This window comes from Oncorhynchus tshawytscha, unplaced genomic scaffold (assembly GCF_018296145.1).
Source record: "Oncorhynchus tshawytscha isolate Ot180627B unplaced genomic scaffold, Otsh_v2.0 Un_scaffold_4_pilon_pilon, whole genome shotgun sequence".
Lineage (NCBI taxonomy): Eukaryota > Metazoa > Chordata > Actinopteri > Salmoniformes > Salmonidae > Oncorhynchus > Oncorhynchus tshawytscha.
The window spans coordinates 1616430-1631028 of NW_024609834.1; the positions used below are offsets into that span (position 1 = coordinate 1616430).

A 14599-nucleotide genomic window follows, 5' to 3' on the forward strand; every position below is an offset into this window, starting at 1 on the left:
TTGGGGACCACACTCGGAAATACGGAAATAACAAAGAGAAACGACCGAAAACAGTTCTGGCTGGTGCAGACACACAACAGAAAACAATCACTCACAAAACACAATAGAAAACAGGCTCCCTAAATATGGTTCTCAATCAGGGACAACGATTGACAGCTGCCTCTGATTGAGAACCATACCAGGCCAAACACAGAAATAGCAAATCATAGAAAAACTAACATAGACAACCCACCCAACTCACTCCCTGACCATACTAAAACAAAGACATAACGAAAGAACTAAGGTCAGAACGTGACACACAGGTTCAAAGGTTACTGACGTTGTTGGAGGATACAGGCTTTAAGGAGGAAGATAAGAAGCTCCTGAAAGACGTGGCCATCATCATTGGCCTCAATGGCAAAGATGTTCCTGAGCTCAGGAAGCAGCTGTCTCAACTGGTAGAATTAGAGGAAAAAACAACACTGAGGTTTAAAAATATTTCATTTACCTGGGGACCCAATGGTAAACATGACCCAATACCTGACCTGAAAAAAATATATTAAAAAATACCACATACGGATATCAGAGAATATCTAAAAAAATCTAAAAACTAAAAAACTTGTTAGAGAGTTGAGAGGAGAGGATACTGACGATCTGATCTATTTCAGTTTTATTGACGCTGATACTGTAAGCTTTAACCAAGTGTACAGCTCTTATTTAGAGATGGTCAGACAGCACTCTAATACTCACAGTGATGTCAACAGACTATGAGTTTCCGGAGGGGGATTTCAAGAGGCCAAGCCAGGTTGACAACGGCATTCAAAATGAGACAGCAAAACACTCCACTAGGCACATACTATCCAGAGCCCAACTTCTGTGTTTTACTTCTAGATGGGGAGGAAACACTAACAGAGAGTTTTCTTGGAAAAGGCAAAACAATGGATTCACCAACATGGATCAGAAGCGTTAAGCAACGTGTACAATTCCACAGCAGTCTTTCCCATAATTACCTCTGTTCCAGCGAGGTGTAAAGTAAATAAGGATGTCCTGACAACTGCCCAATCACATTATGATCCTAGAGTTTGGGCAACAAGTATATACATATATTGTGAGATAAAGAGTCAACTAACAGGCCAAGGACATTCTGGTTCAATTAAGAAAACTCTTGATGGAACTGTTGACTTGTCCAGAAGTTGAATTTGAGAACAACTGTACAAAACCTCCTGTGGAAAATGATGAGGCATTTAAGAGCATGTGTAATGCAGCTTGTGGGGTCAGACAATTCAGAAAGGAGGTGAGAGAGACTGAGAACCAAAAGGATGAGAGCAGGCAGGCAAAACAATCAGAGATGTAACACATATGTACTAATGGAAGCTCTAAAGCCTAGACTTATGTTGATATAAAAATCTCTAGCCTTACTTTTCTTACGACTTTTATTTTACTGTAATGTTGAGGCACCGTTATTGTTTACACCCTGGGGACTTTTATTTTGAAAGCGATAGTATTCCCAGAGGCACCTTTGAGAGAGTGTGGAGAAAAAGACACAGAGTGGATGTTGATGACTGCGTAGCTGTATGTCTTGGTCCAGAGTAATTCAACTAAACGTAACAGTTTTCCATTGTAGCCCCTGTGTTATTTTTACTGCCAATCCACAAGTCCTCTGTTGGAGGAAGTGTTTAATACCTACAAGTAGAAATAAGAGTTATACAAATGTATCCAATCCACAAGTCCTCTGTTGGAGGAAGTGTTTAATACCTACAAGTAGAAATAAGAGTTATACAAATCTATCCAATCCACAAGTCCTTTGTTGGAGGTAGTGTTTAATACCTACAAGTAGAAATAAGAGTTATACAAATCTATCCAATCCACAAGTCCTCTGTTGGAGGTAGTGTTTAATACCTACAAGTAGAAATAAGAGTTATACAAATGTATCCAATCCACAAGTCCTCTGTTGGAGGTAGTGTTTAATACCTACAAGTAGAAATAAGAGTTATACAAATGTATCCAATCCACAAGTCCTCTGTTGGAGGTAGTGTTTAATACCTACAAGTAGAAATAAGAGTTATACAAATGTATCCAATCCACAAGTCCTCTGTTGGAGGTAGTGTTTAATACCTACAAGTAGAAATAAGAGTTATACAAATGTATCCAATCCACAAGTCCTCTGTTGGAGGTAGTGTTTAATACCTACAAGTAGAAATAAGAGTTATACAAATGTATCCAATCCACAAGTCCTCTGTTGGAGGTAGTGTTTAATACCTACAAGTAGAAATAAGAGTTATACAAATGTATCCAATCCACAAGTCCTCTGTTGGAGGTAGTGTTTAATACCTACAAGTAGAAATAAGAGTTATACAAATGTATCCAATCCACAAGTCCTCTGTTGGAGGTAGTGTTTAATACCTACAAGTAGAAATAAGAGTTATACAAATGTATCCAATCCACAAGTCCTCTGTTGGAGGTAGTGTTTAATACCTACAAGTAGAAATAAGAGTTATACAAATGTATCCAATCCACACGTCCTCTGTTGGAGGTAGTGTTTAATACCTACAAGTAGAAATAAGGGTTATACAAATGTATCCAATCCAGAATGAGAATGTCATGTCCAAACAAGACATAAACTCAAATGTTGCTAAATGACCTTATGACAGGATGAATCTCTAGTCATACACAACTATGGGTGCAACCATTTGTGCCAGAATTTTCACCAGACATCAGCTTTTATGGTGTAGAGGTGAGTAGTGACACACAGTATGAACCCATTAGGATTGAGGAGTATAATAAGTTAGCCAGGACACTAGGGTTACATCACTTACTGTTACAATAAGTACCATGGGATCTTTAATGACCACAGTCAGGGCATCCGTTTAACGTCCCATCTGAAAGGCTGCACCATACGCAGGGCAATGTCCCTGTCACTGCCCCTGGGCATTGGGAACTCCTTAGACCAGAGGGAAGAGTGCCCCCTACTGGTCCTCCAACACACCACTTCCAGCCTACTGTGTACATATTTGCTACTGTGTACATATTTGTGTCCAATTCAATCCCTAGCGCTAAAGATATAGTGCGATTTAAATGTAAAGGTCGTTTCCGATTGAGTGGATATATTTAGCGTTTACCGTTAATGCAGTCTCCGCAAACATGGGAACATTGTTTTTCATTGAAATCACTGTGTTTTCCATTTGAACATGCACATACTGTAGGGTAGATAGGGTTTGATGGAGGAGTAGAGACACTTGTCTGACTGTGACTGCATGACTGCCCTTCAAATGAACTTAATCACTGAATACTTTGTTGTGAACCTTTTAGTTTTAATCAGAATTAATATTAACAAAGAGTTACTGATATAATACAGTGACATGTAGCATGAATGGAAACACCTTTTAGTTTGCAATAATCATAATGCCAGGCCAGAACTAACCATTTTATAAAAGGGTATAAAGCTATGCTATTTAATGGTAAGATTCGTCCTTCCCGAGTCCTATACTAACAGTTGTGGTTAAGTACTGTACAATCTACACTGTCATTTTATAACTATGCCATGCATATTCTAACCATCATTATAACCATCACATATTATGTCCAGTAATCACAGATAATTCACGTTTGACATAAGAGTGATTTGATGATTTCACTAAATGTTTTCTGTCAGTTTTTGCCTGCCTCATAATAAACAGATGGTAAACCCAATGTAGTAGAAACACTTCATTGACAACCCCCATCTCTATCAGACATGTGTGACTTCAATGCAGTCTCACTGTTAAACACACATCAGAGTTAGAATTTTACTCAGATACTGAAAAAGGATGCAGTGAACCTGCAGGAAGAAATGCTACCAAGAGAAGACTTGACTATTCAATTCACATTTTTGAAATATTTTCTTTTATTTTTTTGTCTGAAATTACAGCAATATATTCATAAATACCTAATTACTACATTCAACAAATAATATATTACATTACAATTAATTCAAACAAGTACATTTTAAAATCAGAGTTTCACAGCATCTAGAGTCTAGACATCCTCCATAGAGTCAGGGGCCTATTGCGTGTGCGTGCGAAGTAGAGTAAGGAGGCTCTGGGGAAGGGCCTAACGTCCTCCCGCTAACTCATTGGCTGCTTAACTCAGTGGTAGCGCTTGCTGTCTGATTGACAAGTGGTGCTCCTATCGTAGCTCTGCTCTGGTCTGTAAACATGTTTCCGCCTCCCTAACTGGGTGTTCCTCTGAGAGCTCACCAGGAGTGGAGCAAAGAGGGATGTAGGGACCAGACCTGCAGCCACCCTCCCCTCCCTGTCATCTCACATCCACAGCATCAGACTGGAGTTCAAACAGAACCCCTTTAGGACTACATACTCAAAGCCTTGTCAAGTCTGACTGAGCACTACAATACCAACGCTGCATTGCGATCTATGCTGCCAGAGGTCCTCCTGCAAGGCTAAAAGGCCAGACACTCCCACAGAAGGAAGGTAGGGGAATAGAGAGACTGGGGAACAGGGGTACTGAGGCACAGGAGACAGCTATGGCCAGCAGCGAGGTGGACAGTGATGCAGGCTTGAAAACACACACTATAGATGCACAGTGCAGTGCAGGGCAATGATTCATATACTTGGCAAAAGAGAACCTTTAATAGACTTTGGATTTGAGGGCCCTCAAGTGAAAAACAATTGTCCATTAACCAATTGTTGGCAAGGGCTTTGACATTATGATAAGTGGGATGAATGTAGTAATATAATATGTTTAGTGGGTTGGCCATTTCAATTCAGGGAGTTAGTTTAATTACTCTATTTTGAGGTTTAAAAGTCTCATGATATTTTGTGTGAGGGAGGGCTACTTTTTGGCACTATTTCCTTTTATGGCAAACACAAAGGAGAATAATCTTGACGTGGTATTGTCTGCATTGTTCCCTCCTCTCTGTGGGTTTAGTGACATGAATGTCTCATCATAATGGGTGTTGTGCCCCTTGTGCTTAATGATAAGGCCCAGAGAGATGGGTCTAGTTATCAGTTAACAGTTCTACTAAGCGCCCATCCCTGGACTAGAGCTGAAGGGGGGAAAAGGAGAGAGAGAAATAAAGGATGACATTGTAACTGTAGCTGTCACTCACTCTTTCCCATGGGTAACTACCCACACAGGGAGAGTGGTAAAACACGCTGTTCCTGACAGGAGGGGTTCTGTGTGGGGCTGGTGTTCAGACGGAGTGCGTGGATCTGGGAGGCCTGTGGGGCCTGGAGTTAGGTCTTACCCCCATCTCAGTGAGCCTTACGGGGCCTGGAGGCCAGGGGAGGGAGGGCTGTGGCTGGAGCTCAGGCTGCTGCTACGGCAGCACACATTGCTGGGTCAAAGGGGAAGAGGAGAAGAGGAGCATGTTCTCCCTCTCCTTTTCTCCTTCAATCTACACCTCTGAACAGGGCAGTCCTGACCAGCAGCAGAACAAACACTAAAAGCTTTCTGTTTCACCCAAAAAAGCATGAACATATAAAAAAATGGCAGGCTTATTTTCTTCTTCTTAAAAGAACAATGATTAAAGTAATAAAAACATACAAAATTATTTTTCGTCATAATAGTATTTACAATACAAGGCTGAAGCACCTTTTAAATTCTTATTCTCATCTCGAAATAAAACATTTCCTTTATTCATTCCAAAATGTGCATTTTGTAAGTTCTTCCCTAATTTGAACAGTTCTTTGTCGTAACACAGTACCACCAGGTAGTTCTTCAGGTCTTTCTCTTTAAGTGCATTTCATGTTTGAAAGCTGGCCTGACCTGCCACCAGGAGAGATGCTGGGAGGTTCAGTCCTGTCCGATTGGCCAGAGGTAGGGGCATTGGATTGGTGGTAGATGGCGCTCTGTCACGTGACCACACCCATTCCAGGGCTGAGCTGCTCTCCGATTGCAGGATTGTCTGTGTGGGCGTGGGGGGAGTGAGGGGAGCCCAGGATGGGGCTGGGACTGCAATGTAAGAGAGTAACTGGTGCCTGCTGAAGAGAATGGTGTGAGTGTGTTCCTCTGTATGTTTGTGTGTGTGTTGACCATGCCATCCTAGAGCTTTGCCCTGTGTGTGACGTGCCTGTTGCTCCCTCTGACCCCAAGGTTATCACAGACCACTGGCTGGTGGCACCGTCCCTGGCAGGCTGGCAGCAGCCCCATCCATCTATCAATGAATCCATGAATCCATCCCTCTCTCCTGTGGAGCTGTCACCTGGGGGGGTAACCCTTGTAGTGCCCTCCCCTGGCCCAGTGGGGCTGTCACCTGGGGGGGTAACCCTTGTAGTGCCCTCCCCTGGCCCAGTGGAGCTGTCACCTGGGGGGGTAACCCTTGTAGTGCCCTCCCCTGGCCCAGTGGGGCTGCGGCAGCGTCAGACACTTCCTGAAGTGCTCCAACTCTGCCTGTAACTTCTCTCTCTCCACCGCCAGCTTCTGTCTCTGAGACATCAACTCCTTTAAACAGAGGAGAAGGAGAGAGAGAGAGAGAGAGAGAGAGAGGGAGAGAGAGAGAGAGAGAGAGAGAGAGAGAGAGAGAGAGAGAGAGAGAGAGGGAGAGAGAGAGCGAGAGAGAGAGAGAGAGAGAGAGAGGGGAGAGAGAGAGAGAGAGGGAGAGAGAGAGCGAGAGGTAGAGAGAGAGAGAGAGAGAGAGAGGTAGAGAGAGAGGGAGAGAGGGAGAGAGGGAGAGAGGGAGAGAGGAGAGAGAGAGGGAGAGAGAGAGCGAGAGAGAGAGAGAGAGAGAGAGAGAGAGAGAGAGAGAGAGGGAGAGAGAGAGAGAGAGAGGGAGAGAGAGAGCGAGAGAGGTAGAGAGAGAGAGAGAGAGAGAGGTAGAGAGAGAGGGAGAGAGGGAGAGAGGGAGAGAGAGAGAGAGAGAGAGAGAGAGAGAGGGAGAGAGAGAGCGAGAGAGAGGGGAGAGAGAGAGAGAGAGGGAGAGAGAGAGCGAGAGAGGTAGAGAGAGAGAGAGAGAGAGAGGTAGAGAGAGAGGGAGAGAGGGAGAGAGAGAGGGACAGAGGGAGAGAGAGAGGGACAGAGGGAGAGAGAGAGAGAGAGAGAGAGAGAGAGAGAGAGAGAGAGAGAGAGAGAGAGGGGGAGTAGAGTCAATAAAACCATATTAACAAAAATGTAACAACACCATAAAGAGAAAGTAACAAAAACACAGCACAGGGATACACACACACCCACACATTTGCTTAGAATTCTGTGGCATTATTTAATATTATTTTACAGTATGAAGAATACAATTGAACATAGCTGATTAAAATAGAAACTATATTTCCTCCAAACGATTTGCAGGAAGCTCAGTGATGATAGATGTAGCAGACAGGGTCTTACCCCCATGCTGTGGGAGAGCTGCTCTGCTGTCAGGCTCAGGTTGTAGTGCTGGTTCTCCAGTCTCCGACACTGGCTCTGCAGCACCTGGCGCTCCACACCTTGCTCTGAAGGAGGGAGGGAGGACCGAAGGCAGGGGAAGAAAAGGGGGGGGGGGAGTGGAGAAGGAGGAGAAGGAGAGGAGGGAGGCAGAGGAGGAGAGGGAGAGGAAGGAGAAGAGAATAACAGTGAGCCTGAGGGGATGTGACCTGGGGTCTCATTAGCATCCACGCTAACACTCCCTGCCTGCCTGTCTGTCTCCCCATGTACCAATAACCAGAGAGCAGCACACAGATAGAGTTACAACAGACCATACTGCCACAGGCAAGCAGCATACAGCACACAACTCACTACACAAGACTCATTACAGATAGTGTGTGTATGTATGTTTGACTGTTTACATCCTATTTGTTGGACCAACAGAGAGTAGTAGAAAAAGATAAATACCACCCTCTAGTGTTGGGAATACGCTACAACTACTCATAACCAAAGAGTCAGAAATGTCCATTGGTCTCTAGATTTCAACCATACATGAACGATTCCAAAATCAAGGACATTTGTCATTAAAGGTCCAATGCAGCCAATTAAGTACCTTATTGTGATTGCTTTCAATTGAAATGGTCAAAAAATAAAAAGCCTCTTAGGAAATAGCAATTTCTCAAGCAAGAATTTTACTAGGAGTGTCTGTGAGTGGTCTAAGTGGGAAGGGGAAAACTGAAAACTAGCTGTTATTGGCAGAGAGGTTTGGAACTCTCTTTCTTATTGGTCTATTAACTAATTCACTGACAACACTTCACCCCCTAAAACAGCCCCAAATAAATAATAGTTACAATAATAATAATATTATATATACTTTTTAAATGTACAGGCTGAAATGACGTTTTGACTGCACTGGGCCTTTAAATAAACAGAAAAGTGACTGACTGCTTACCTTCAATGTATTCCTGATAGGCTTCAAAGATCGCTTCAATCCCCTGCCACCTGGGTACTGGGGCCTCCTCTTCCTCCTCTTCCTCCTCTTCTTCTGAGTCCTCTGGTGCAGACTGCTCCTCCCTCGCTCCTGGGGGCTCTCGGTGGGGGTGCGGGGGGCAGTGCTGCCCATTGGGCTGGGGGAGCGGGTGCGCGTGTGAGTGTGGGTGTTGGATGGAGTGTGGGTGCGGGTGTTGGATGGAGTGTGTGTGAGGGTGTGTGTGTGGCGGGGGCGGCCGACTGGGGGCGCTCTGCAGCTCTGGAATGTTGTAGTGCACTGAGGAGTCCTGGAGGTGAGAGGGCGCTGAGATCACTGTGGCTCCACCTAGAGAGGGGGGGTAGAGCGAGAGGGCGAGAAAGGGATATTTATATTTATTTAACCATTATTTAACTTGGCAAGTCAGTTAAGAACAAATTCTTATTTACAATGACGGCCTACCCCGGCCAAACCCAGACAACGCTGGGCCAATTGTGCGCCGCCCGATAGGACTCCCAATCACAGCCATATGTGATACAGCATGGATTCAAACCAGGGACTGTAGTCATGCCTCTTGCACTGAGATACAATGTCTTAGACCGCTGCGCTGCTCGGGAGCCCAAGATATTACATTAACACATCATTAATACTTGGGTTGTTCCACAAATAGAGAACATTTTGCACCCCTTTGATATTTAAAGGAGAAATTGTGCACCAATACTGAATTGTATAAGCCTGTTATACTCAATGAAGTTCCCTTTAATATTGACCACATGGGAAATTCTATAAATCAGATTTTTCTGATGCCAAACTTCGGAACATGTCCGTTGCATGTTTTTAAAGGTCCAATGCAGCAGTTTTTATCTACATTTCAAATATTTTCTGGGTAAAAATGAAGGATCATACTGTGATTGTTTTCAATTAAAATGGTCAAAAATAAACCAAAATAGCCTTTTAGCAAAGAGCAATTTCTCAAGCAAGAATTTCGCTAGGACTGTCTGGGAGTGGTCTAAGTAGGGAGGGGAAAACTAAAAACTAGTAGTTATTCTCTTTCTTGTTGGTTTATTAACAAATGTACCGCCTGGTGATGTCACCAGGCAGGCCAAAACTCCATCCCACCGAACAGTCTTACACTACTGTATTGGGTCTTTAACCCAAAGTTCTTCAAGTTTATTACCATTGTTAGCCCTAGTTATGTTATTGTTTGACAAAATCATTTCTGAAGATTAATATTGATTTAATTTAGTGAACTTTTGTTTTAATATGGTGAAACTATTCCTTTGAATATATGTTTTTCAAAATAAACATTGAACAAATAATAGTCAAATCATGGTGTAAAAGCAGGTGAGTTGGGTCTATGCTTTTTGGCTGGAAAACCGTGTGAGTCAAGCAAAACTAGTCAACACTGTTACCCATTGAGAGATAGGCTAGAAATATTTTACAATATCTTTTTTTGGGGGAAACTTGCATTCAATTGCCCATCCCTGTTGCACAGAACAAGCTTCCATTCCCTCTGTCACGAGGGGATTTATGGCTGATGTAAGATGAAAACCTCAACCCATTTACAGTCAACCCACTACTTTAATGGCAATACATTGGCACCTACGATAGTATTTTTTATTTATTTAACCCCTTAAGATGGGAAAACTCTATGACAGAACGTTAAAATCAGGTAAAATACTGCACAACCTTAATAGTCAGGGTTAGGATCTATTTTGGTTTCAACTGGCAAGTTTCTTCCCTGACATTTTCAACCTCTCCCTGTCTGAGTCTGTAATACCAACATGTTTCAAGCAGACCATCATAGTCTCTGTGCCCAAGAACACTAAGGTAACCTGCCTAAATAACTACCGACCCGTAGGACTCACATCTGTAGCCATGAAGTACTTGAAAGGCTGGTCATGGCTCACATCAACACCATTATCCCAGAAACCCTAGACCCACTCCAATTTGCATACCGCCCCAACAGATCCACAGATGATGCAATCTCTATTGCACTCCACACTGCCCTTTCCCACCTGGACAAAAGGAACACCTACGTGAGAATGCTGTTCATTGACTACAGCTCAGCGTTCAACACCATAGTACCCTCAAAGCCCATCACTAAACTAAGGACCCTGGGACCAAACAGGGTAGGGTAGGCAACAACACATCTGCCACACTGATCCTCAACACGGGGGCCCCTCAAGGGTGTATGCTTAGTCTCCTCCTGTATTCCCTGTTCACCCACGACTGCGTGGCCAAGCATGACTCCAACACCATCATTAAGTTTGGAGATGACACAACAGTGGTAGGCCTGATCACCATCAACAATGAGACAGCCTATAGGGAGGAGGTCAGAGACCTAGCAGTGTGGTGCCAGGACAACAACCTATCCCTCAATGTAATCAAGACAAAGGAGCTGATCATGGACAACAGGAAAATCAAATCTAATCAAATGTTATTTGTCATATGAACCAAATACAACAGGTGTAGACCTTACAGTGAAATGCTTACTTACAAGCCCTTAACCAACAATACCGTTTTAAGAAACATAAGTGTTAAGTAAAAAATAGAAAATAAAAGTAACAAATAATTAAACAACAGCAGTAAAATAACAAGCGAGGCTAAATACAGGGGGTACTGGTACAGAGTCGATGTGGAGGCTATGTAGCCTCCACATTGACTCAGTAGCGGTACCTCCTGTATATAGCCTCCACATTGACTCAATAGCGGTACCCCCTGTATTTAGCCTCCACATTGACTCAGTAGCGGTACCTCCTGTATATAGCCTCCACATTGACTCAGTAGCGGTACCCCCTGTATTTAGCCTCCACATTGACTCAGTAGCGGTACCTCCTGTATTTAGCCTTCACATTGACTCAGTAGCGGTACCTCCTGTATTTAGCCTCCGCATTGACTCAGTAGCGGTACCTCCTGTATTTAGCCTCCACATTGACTCAGTAGCGGTACCTCCTGTATATAGCCTCCACATTGACTCAGTAGCGGTACATCCTGTATGTAGCCTCCACATTGACTCAGTAGCAGTACCTCCTGTATTTAGCCTCCACATTGACTCAGTAGTACCTCCTGTATATAGCCCCCACATTGACCTGTACATTTAGCCCCACATTGACTCAGTAGCGGTACCTCCTGTATATAGCCTCCACATTGACTCAGTAGCGGTACATCCTGTATGTAGCCTCCACATTGACTCAGTAGCAGTACCTCCTGTATGTAGCCTCGTTATTGTTACATTATTGTGTTACTTTCTTTTTACTTTCGTTTATTCAGTAAATCTTTTCTTAAATCTTATTTTTCTTAAAACTGCATTTTTGGTTGAGGGCTTGAAAGTATGCATTTCACGGTAAGGTAAGGTTGTATTCGGCGCATGTGACAAATACAATTTGATTTGATCTGTAGATTCACAGTATAAGCTGATCCTAGATCTGTGCCTGAGGGTAACTTCCACCTGGAGTATGAAGGAGAGCTGCTGCGGTATAACCTGCCTTTGTGCTTCTGCAGGGCCTTCTGTGTGGACTGGAGGACGGACTCGTGGAACTGCTGGGAAAACTCTTCAGCAGTAAAGCTCTCCCAGGGCTTGGTCCGGCCGTTCAGGCTGGGGGGAGCATCTTTAGGCTGCACGGAGGGCCGCAGGCTATTCAGCAGGCTGGACGACGAGCTCCTCTTGGAGGGGGGGCCTTCAGGGAGCCCACGGGTCTTTTCCAGGTAGGGGAGTGGAGGAGGGGGGTCCTTTGGTCTCAGTGCGTCAGAGGAGGAGGGGGGTTTAGGCTGCCCCAGGAGTCCGCTGGGGGAGGAGTGACTGACACTGAGTGGCTCATCTGATTCGCTGGAAAGCGCTGAGGCAGGATCTGTCGGGACAGGCGTATGTTACAGGCAATGAATTGAGACGCATTGAGACACATTCCCACCCAGGTTCATATAAATATACTGTATCAAGACATCAGCAGGCAATCAGTCATTTGAACCCCAACCCATAACATTACTGCTGTAACATTACTACAGAGATGTCTCTCTCACACCTGGCTGCTAACAGCAGGGAAGGAATGAGGAAAGGTGTGTGTTTGTTTGTGTTTGTGCGTGCGTGCGTGCGCGCTTACCTGAGTTCTGTGCTGGGGGGGTCTTACATAGGGGGTGAGGGGCATGTCTGATGGTATCCAAGGTTACGCTCTTCTGTTTAATGGCCTGAAGCAACTCTACCACTGTCTCATTATCTGGCAGAGAGAGATAGATATATATAGAAAGAGAGGGAGAGAAAGCGAGCAAAGAGAGAGAGAGAGAGAGAGAGGGAGAGGGTAAGAGGGGGAGGGAGAGAGAGAGAGAGAGTGAGAGAGGGTGAGAGAGAGAGAGAGGGAGGGTGAGGGAGGGTGAGAGAGGGGAGAGAGGTTGAGAGAGAGAGAGAGAGAGAGAGAGAGAGAGAGAGAGAGAGAGAGAGAGAGAGAGAGAGAATTAACATCTCATCCACGTCTCTGTAATCCCTGCTGCACCTCTGCTGTGAGTGTGTGTGTGTGTGTGTGTGTGGGGGGCTGCACACTGCCGTCTGCAGGCAGCATGCAGTAAATCCATAGGATTAGCGTGGGATCGCCGTAAACCTGCCGCTGCCACTCCACGCCTCGTCACAGCAGTGTGTGTATATCTGTTTCTCCTCACAGAAAGTCCAGCTGTCACACTGAAGAGGGAGGCAGAGTAATGTGTAATGCATGCTAGCAGCAGTGTGTTTAATATATAACGTATAATTAAGCAATAAGGCACAAGGGTTGTGGTATATGGCCAATATACCAAGGCTAAGAGCTGTTCTTAGGCACAACACATCTAAACTGGTTACCAACGTAATTAGAACAGTCAAAACAAATGGTCTTACCCGTGGTATACGGTTTGATATACAACAGCTTTCAGCCAATCAAGAATCAGGGCTCGAACCACCCAGTTCATAATGTAAAATACAGATAGTGAAATGTCAGGTGTCTGTCACACTGTGTACATGTCTCCAGAGCACAGTGGACATGATAACCATGTTCATGACAGCTTTAGGGGGTTAGTTGCTCTGTGCAGTGCGGTTGGATAGTGAGTAGGGGTTAGGGTGTAGTGTTTAGGATGTAGGGTACATACCTCTCCTCTGCTGTACAGAGACGTGGGACAGGCTGAACATGGTGAGGAAGCGTTTCTTGTCTTCCAGTTCGGGGGCTCTGTCCATTTCCTCTGGGGTGAAGTGGGTGCTGAGGGGGGCCGGGGGAGGAGGGGTGCGTTTGGACAGAACAGCCGGGGGCGAGGGGCTGCGCTCCCTCAGCATCCTCCTCCTCTTCCTCCTCTTCTGCTGCACCAGGTGGTCACGTCGTGACACCGTGGTCAGACCAAACACACACAGGAAGTCCACTTTCTACAGGGGGAGAGGAACGTATTATAAAGCCAGGAGATAACAGTGTGTATAGAGTGTGTGTGCAGTATAAAACCGTACCTCTGTAGAGTCGTCCAGTTTGAGAGGGGGCTGCCCTGCTACCCTCCTGAGGTGGGCCCTGACCTCCTCCTCATCACTCTCATCATACGAGTCATCCAGCTCATAGTAGTAACCTGGAATGACCAGAGACAGTTAGTACTGACTTACATACAACTAACAACTTCAGTACATACTACCACCACACAACCACAACCTACAACTTCAGTACATACTACCACCACACAACCACAACCTACAACTTCACTACATACTACCACTACACAACCACAACTTCAGTACATACTACCACCACACAACCACAACCTACAACTTCAGTACATACTACCACCACACAACCACAACCTACAACTTCAGTACATACTACCACCACACAACCACAACCTACAACTTCAGTACATACTACCACCACACAACCACAACCACAACTTCAGTACATACTACCACCACACAACCACAACCTACAACTTCAGTACATACTACCACCACACAACCACAACCTACAACTTCAGTACATACTACCACCACACAACCACAACCTACAACTTCAGTACATACCACCACCACACAACCACAACCTACAACTTCAGTACATACCACCACCACACAACCACAACCTACAACTTCAGTACATACTACCACTACACAACCACAACCTACAACTTCAGTACATACTACCACTACACAACCACAACCTACAACTTCAGTACATACTACCACTACACAACCACAACTTCAGTACATACTACCACTACACAACCACAACCTACAACTTCAGTACATACCACCACTACACAACCACAACCTACAACTTCAGTACATACCACCACTACACAACCACAACCTACAACTTCAGTACATACCACCACTAC

General features: G+C 44.7%; 1 protein-coding gene across 2 annotated transcripts in view; it reads right to left on the reverse strand.

Annotated features, from left to right (window-relative positions):
- Nucleotides 1-3838: 3838 nt before the first annotated feature.
- Nucleotides 3839-14599, reverse strand: part of LOC112238123 (genetic suppressor element 1) — a 470490-nt gene continuing 459729 nt past the window's right edge. Inside the window, exons 11-17 of one of the 2 annotated variants that reach the window (XM_042319660.1) lie at nucleotides 13731-13843; nucleotides 13385-13652; nucleotides 12376-12489; nucleotides 11764-12126; nucleotides 8261-8623; nucleotides 7294-7397; nucleotides 3839-6417 (exon numbers count right to left, since the gene is read on the reverse strand). In XM_042319660.1, the coding sequence (XP_042175594.1) occupies nucleotides 6277-6417; nucleotides 7294-7397; nucleotides 8261-8623; nucleotides 11764-12126; nucleotides 12376-12489; nucleotides 13385-13652; nucleotides 13731-13843 (1466 nt within the window). In that variant the 3' untranslated portion in view covers nucleotides 3839-6276. Of the gene's footprint in view, nucleotides 6418-7293; nucleotides 7398-8260; nucleotides 8624-11763; nucleotides 12127-12375; nucleotides 12490-12673; nucleotides 12945-13384; nucleotides 13653-13730; nucleotides 13844-14599 lie in introns of those variants that run through there. The other variant, XM_042319661.1, reaches the window with a different exon arrangement.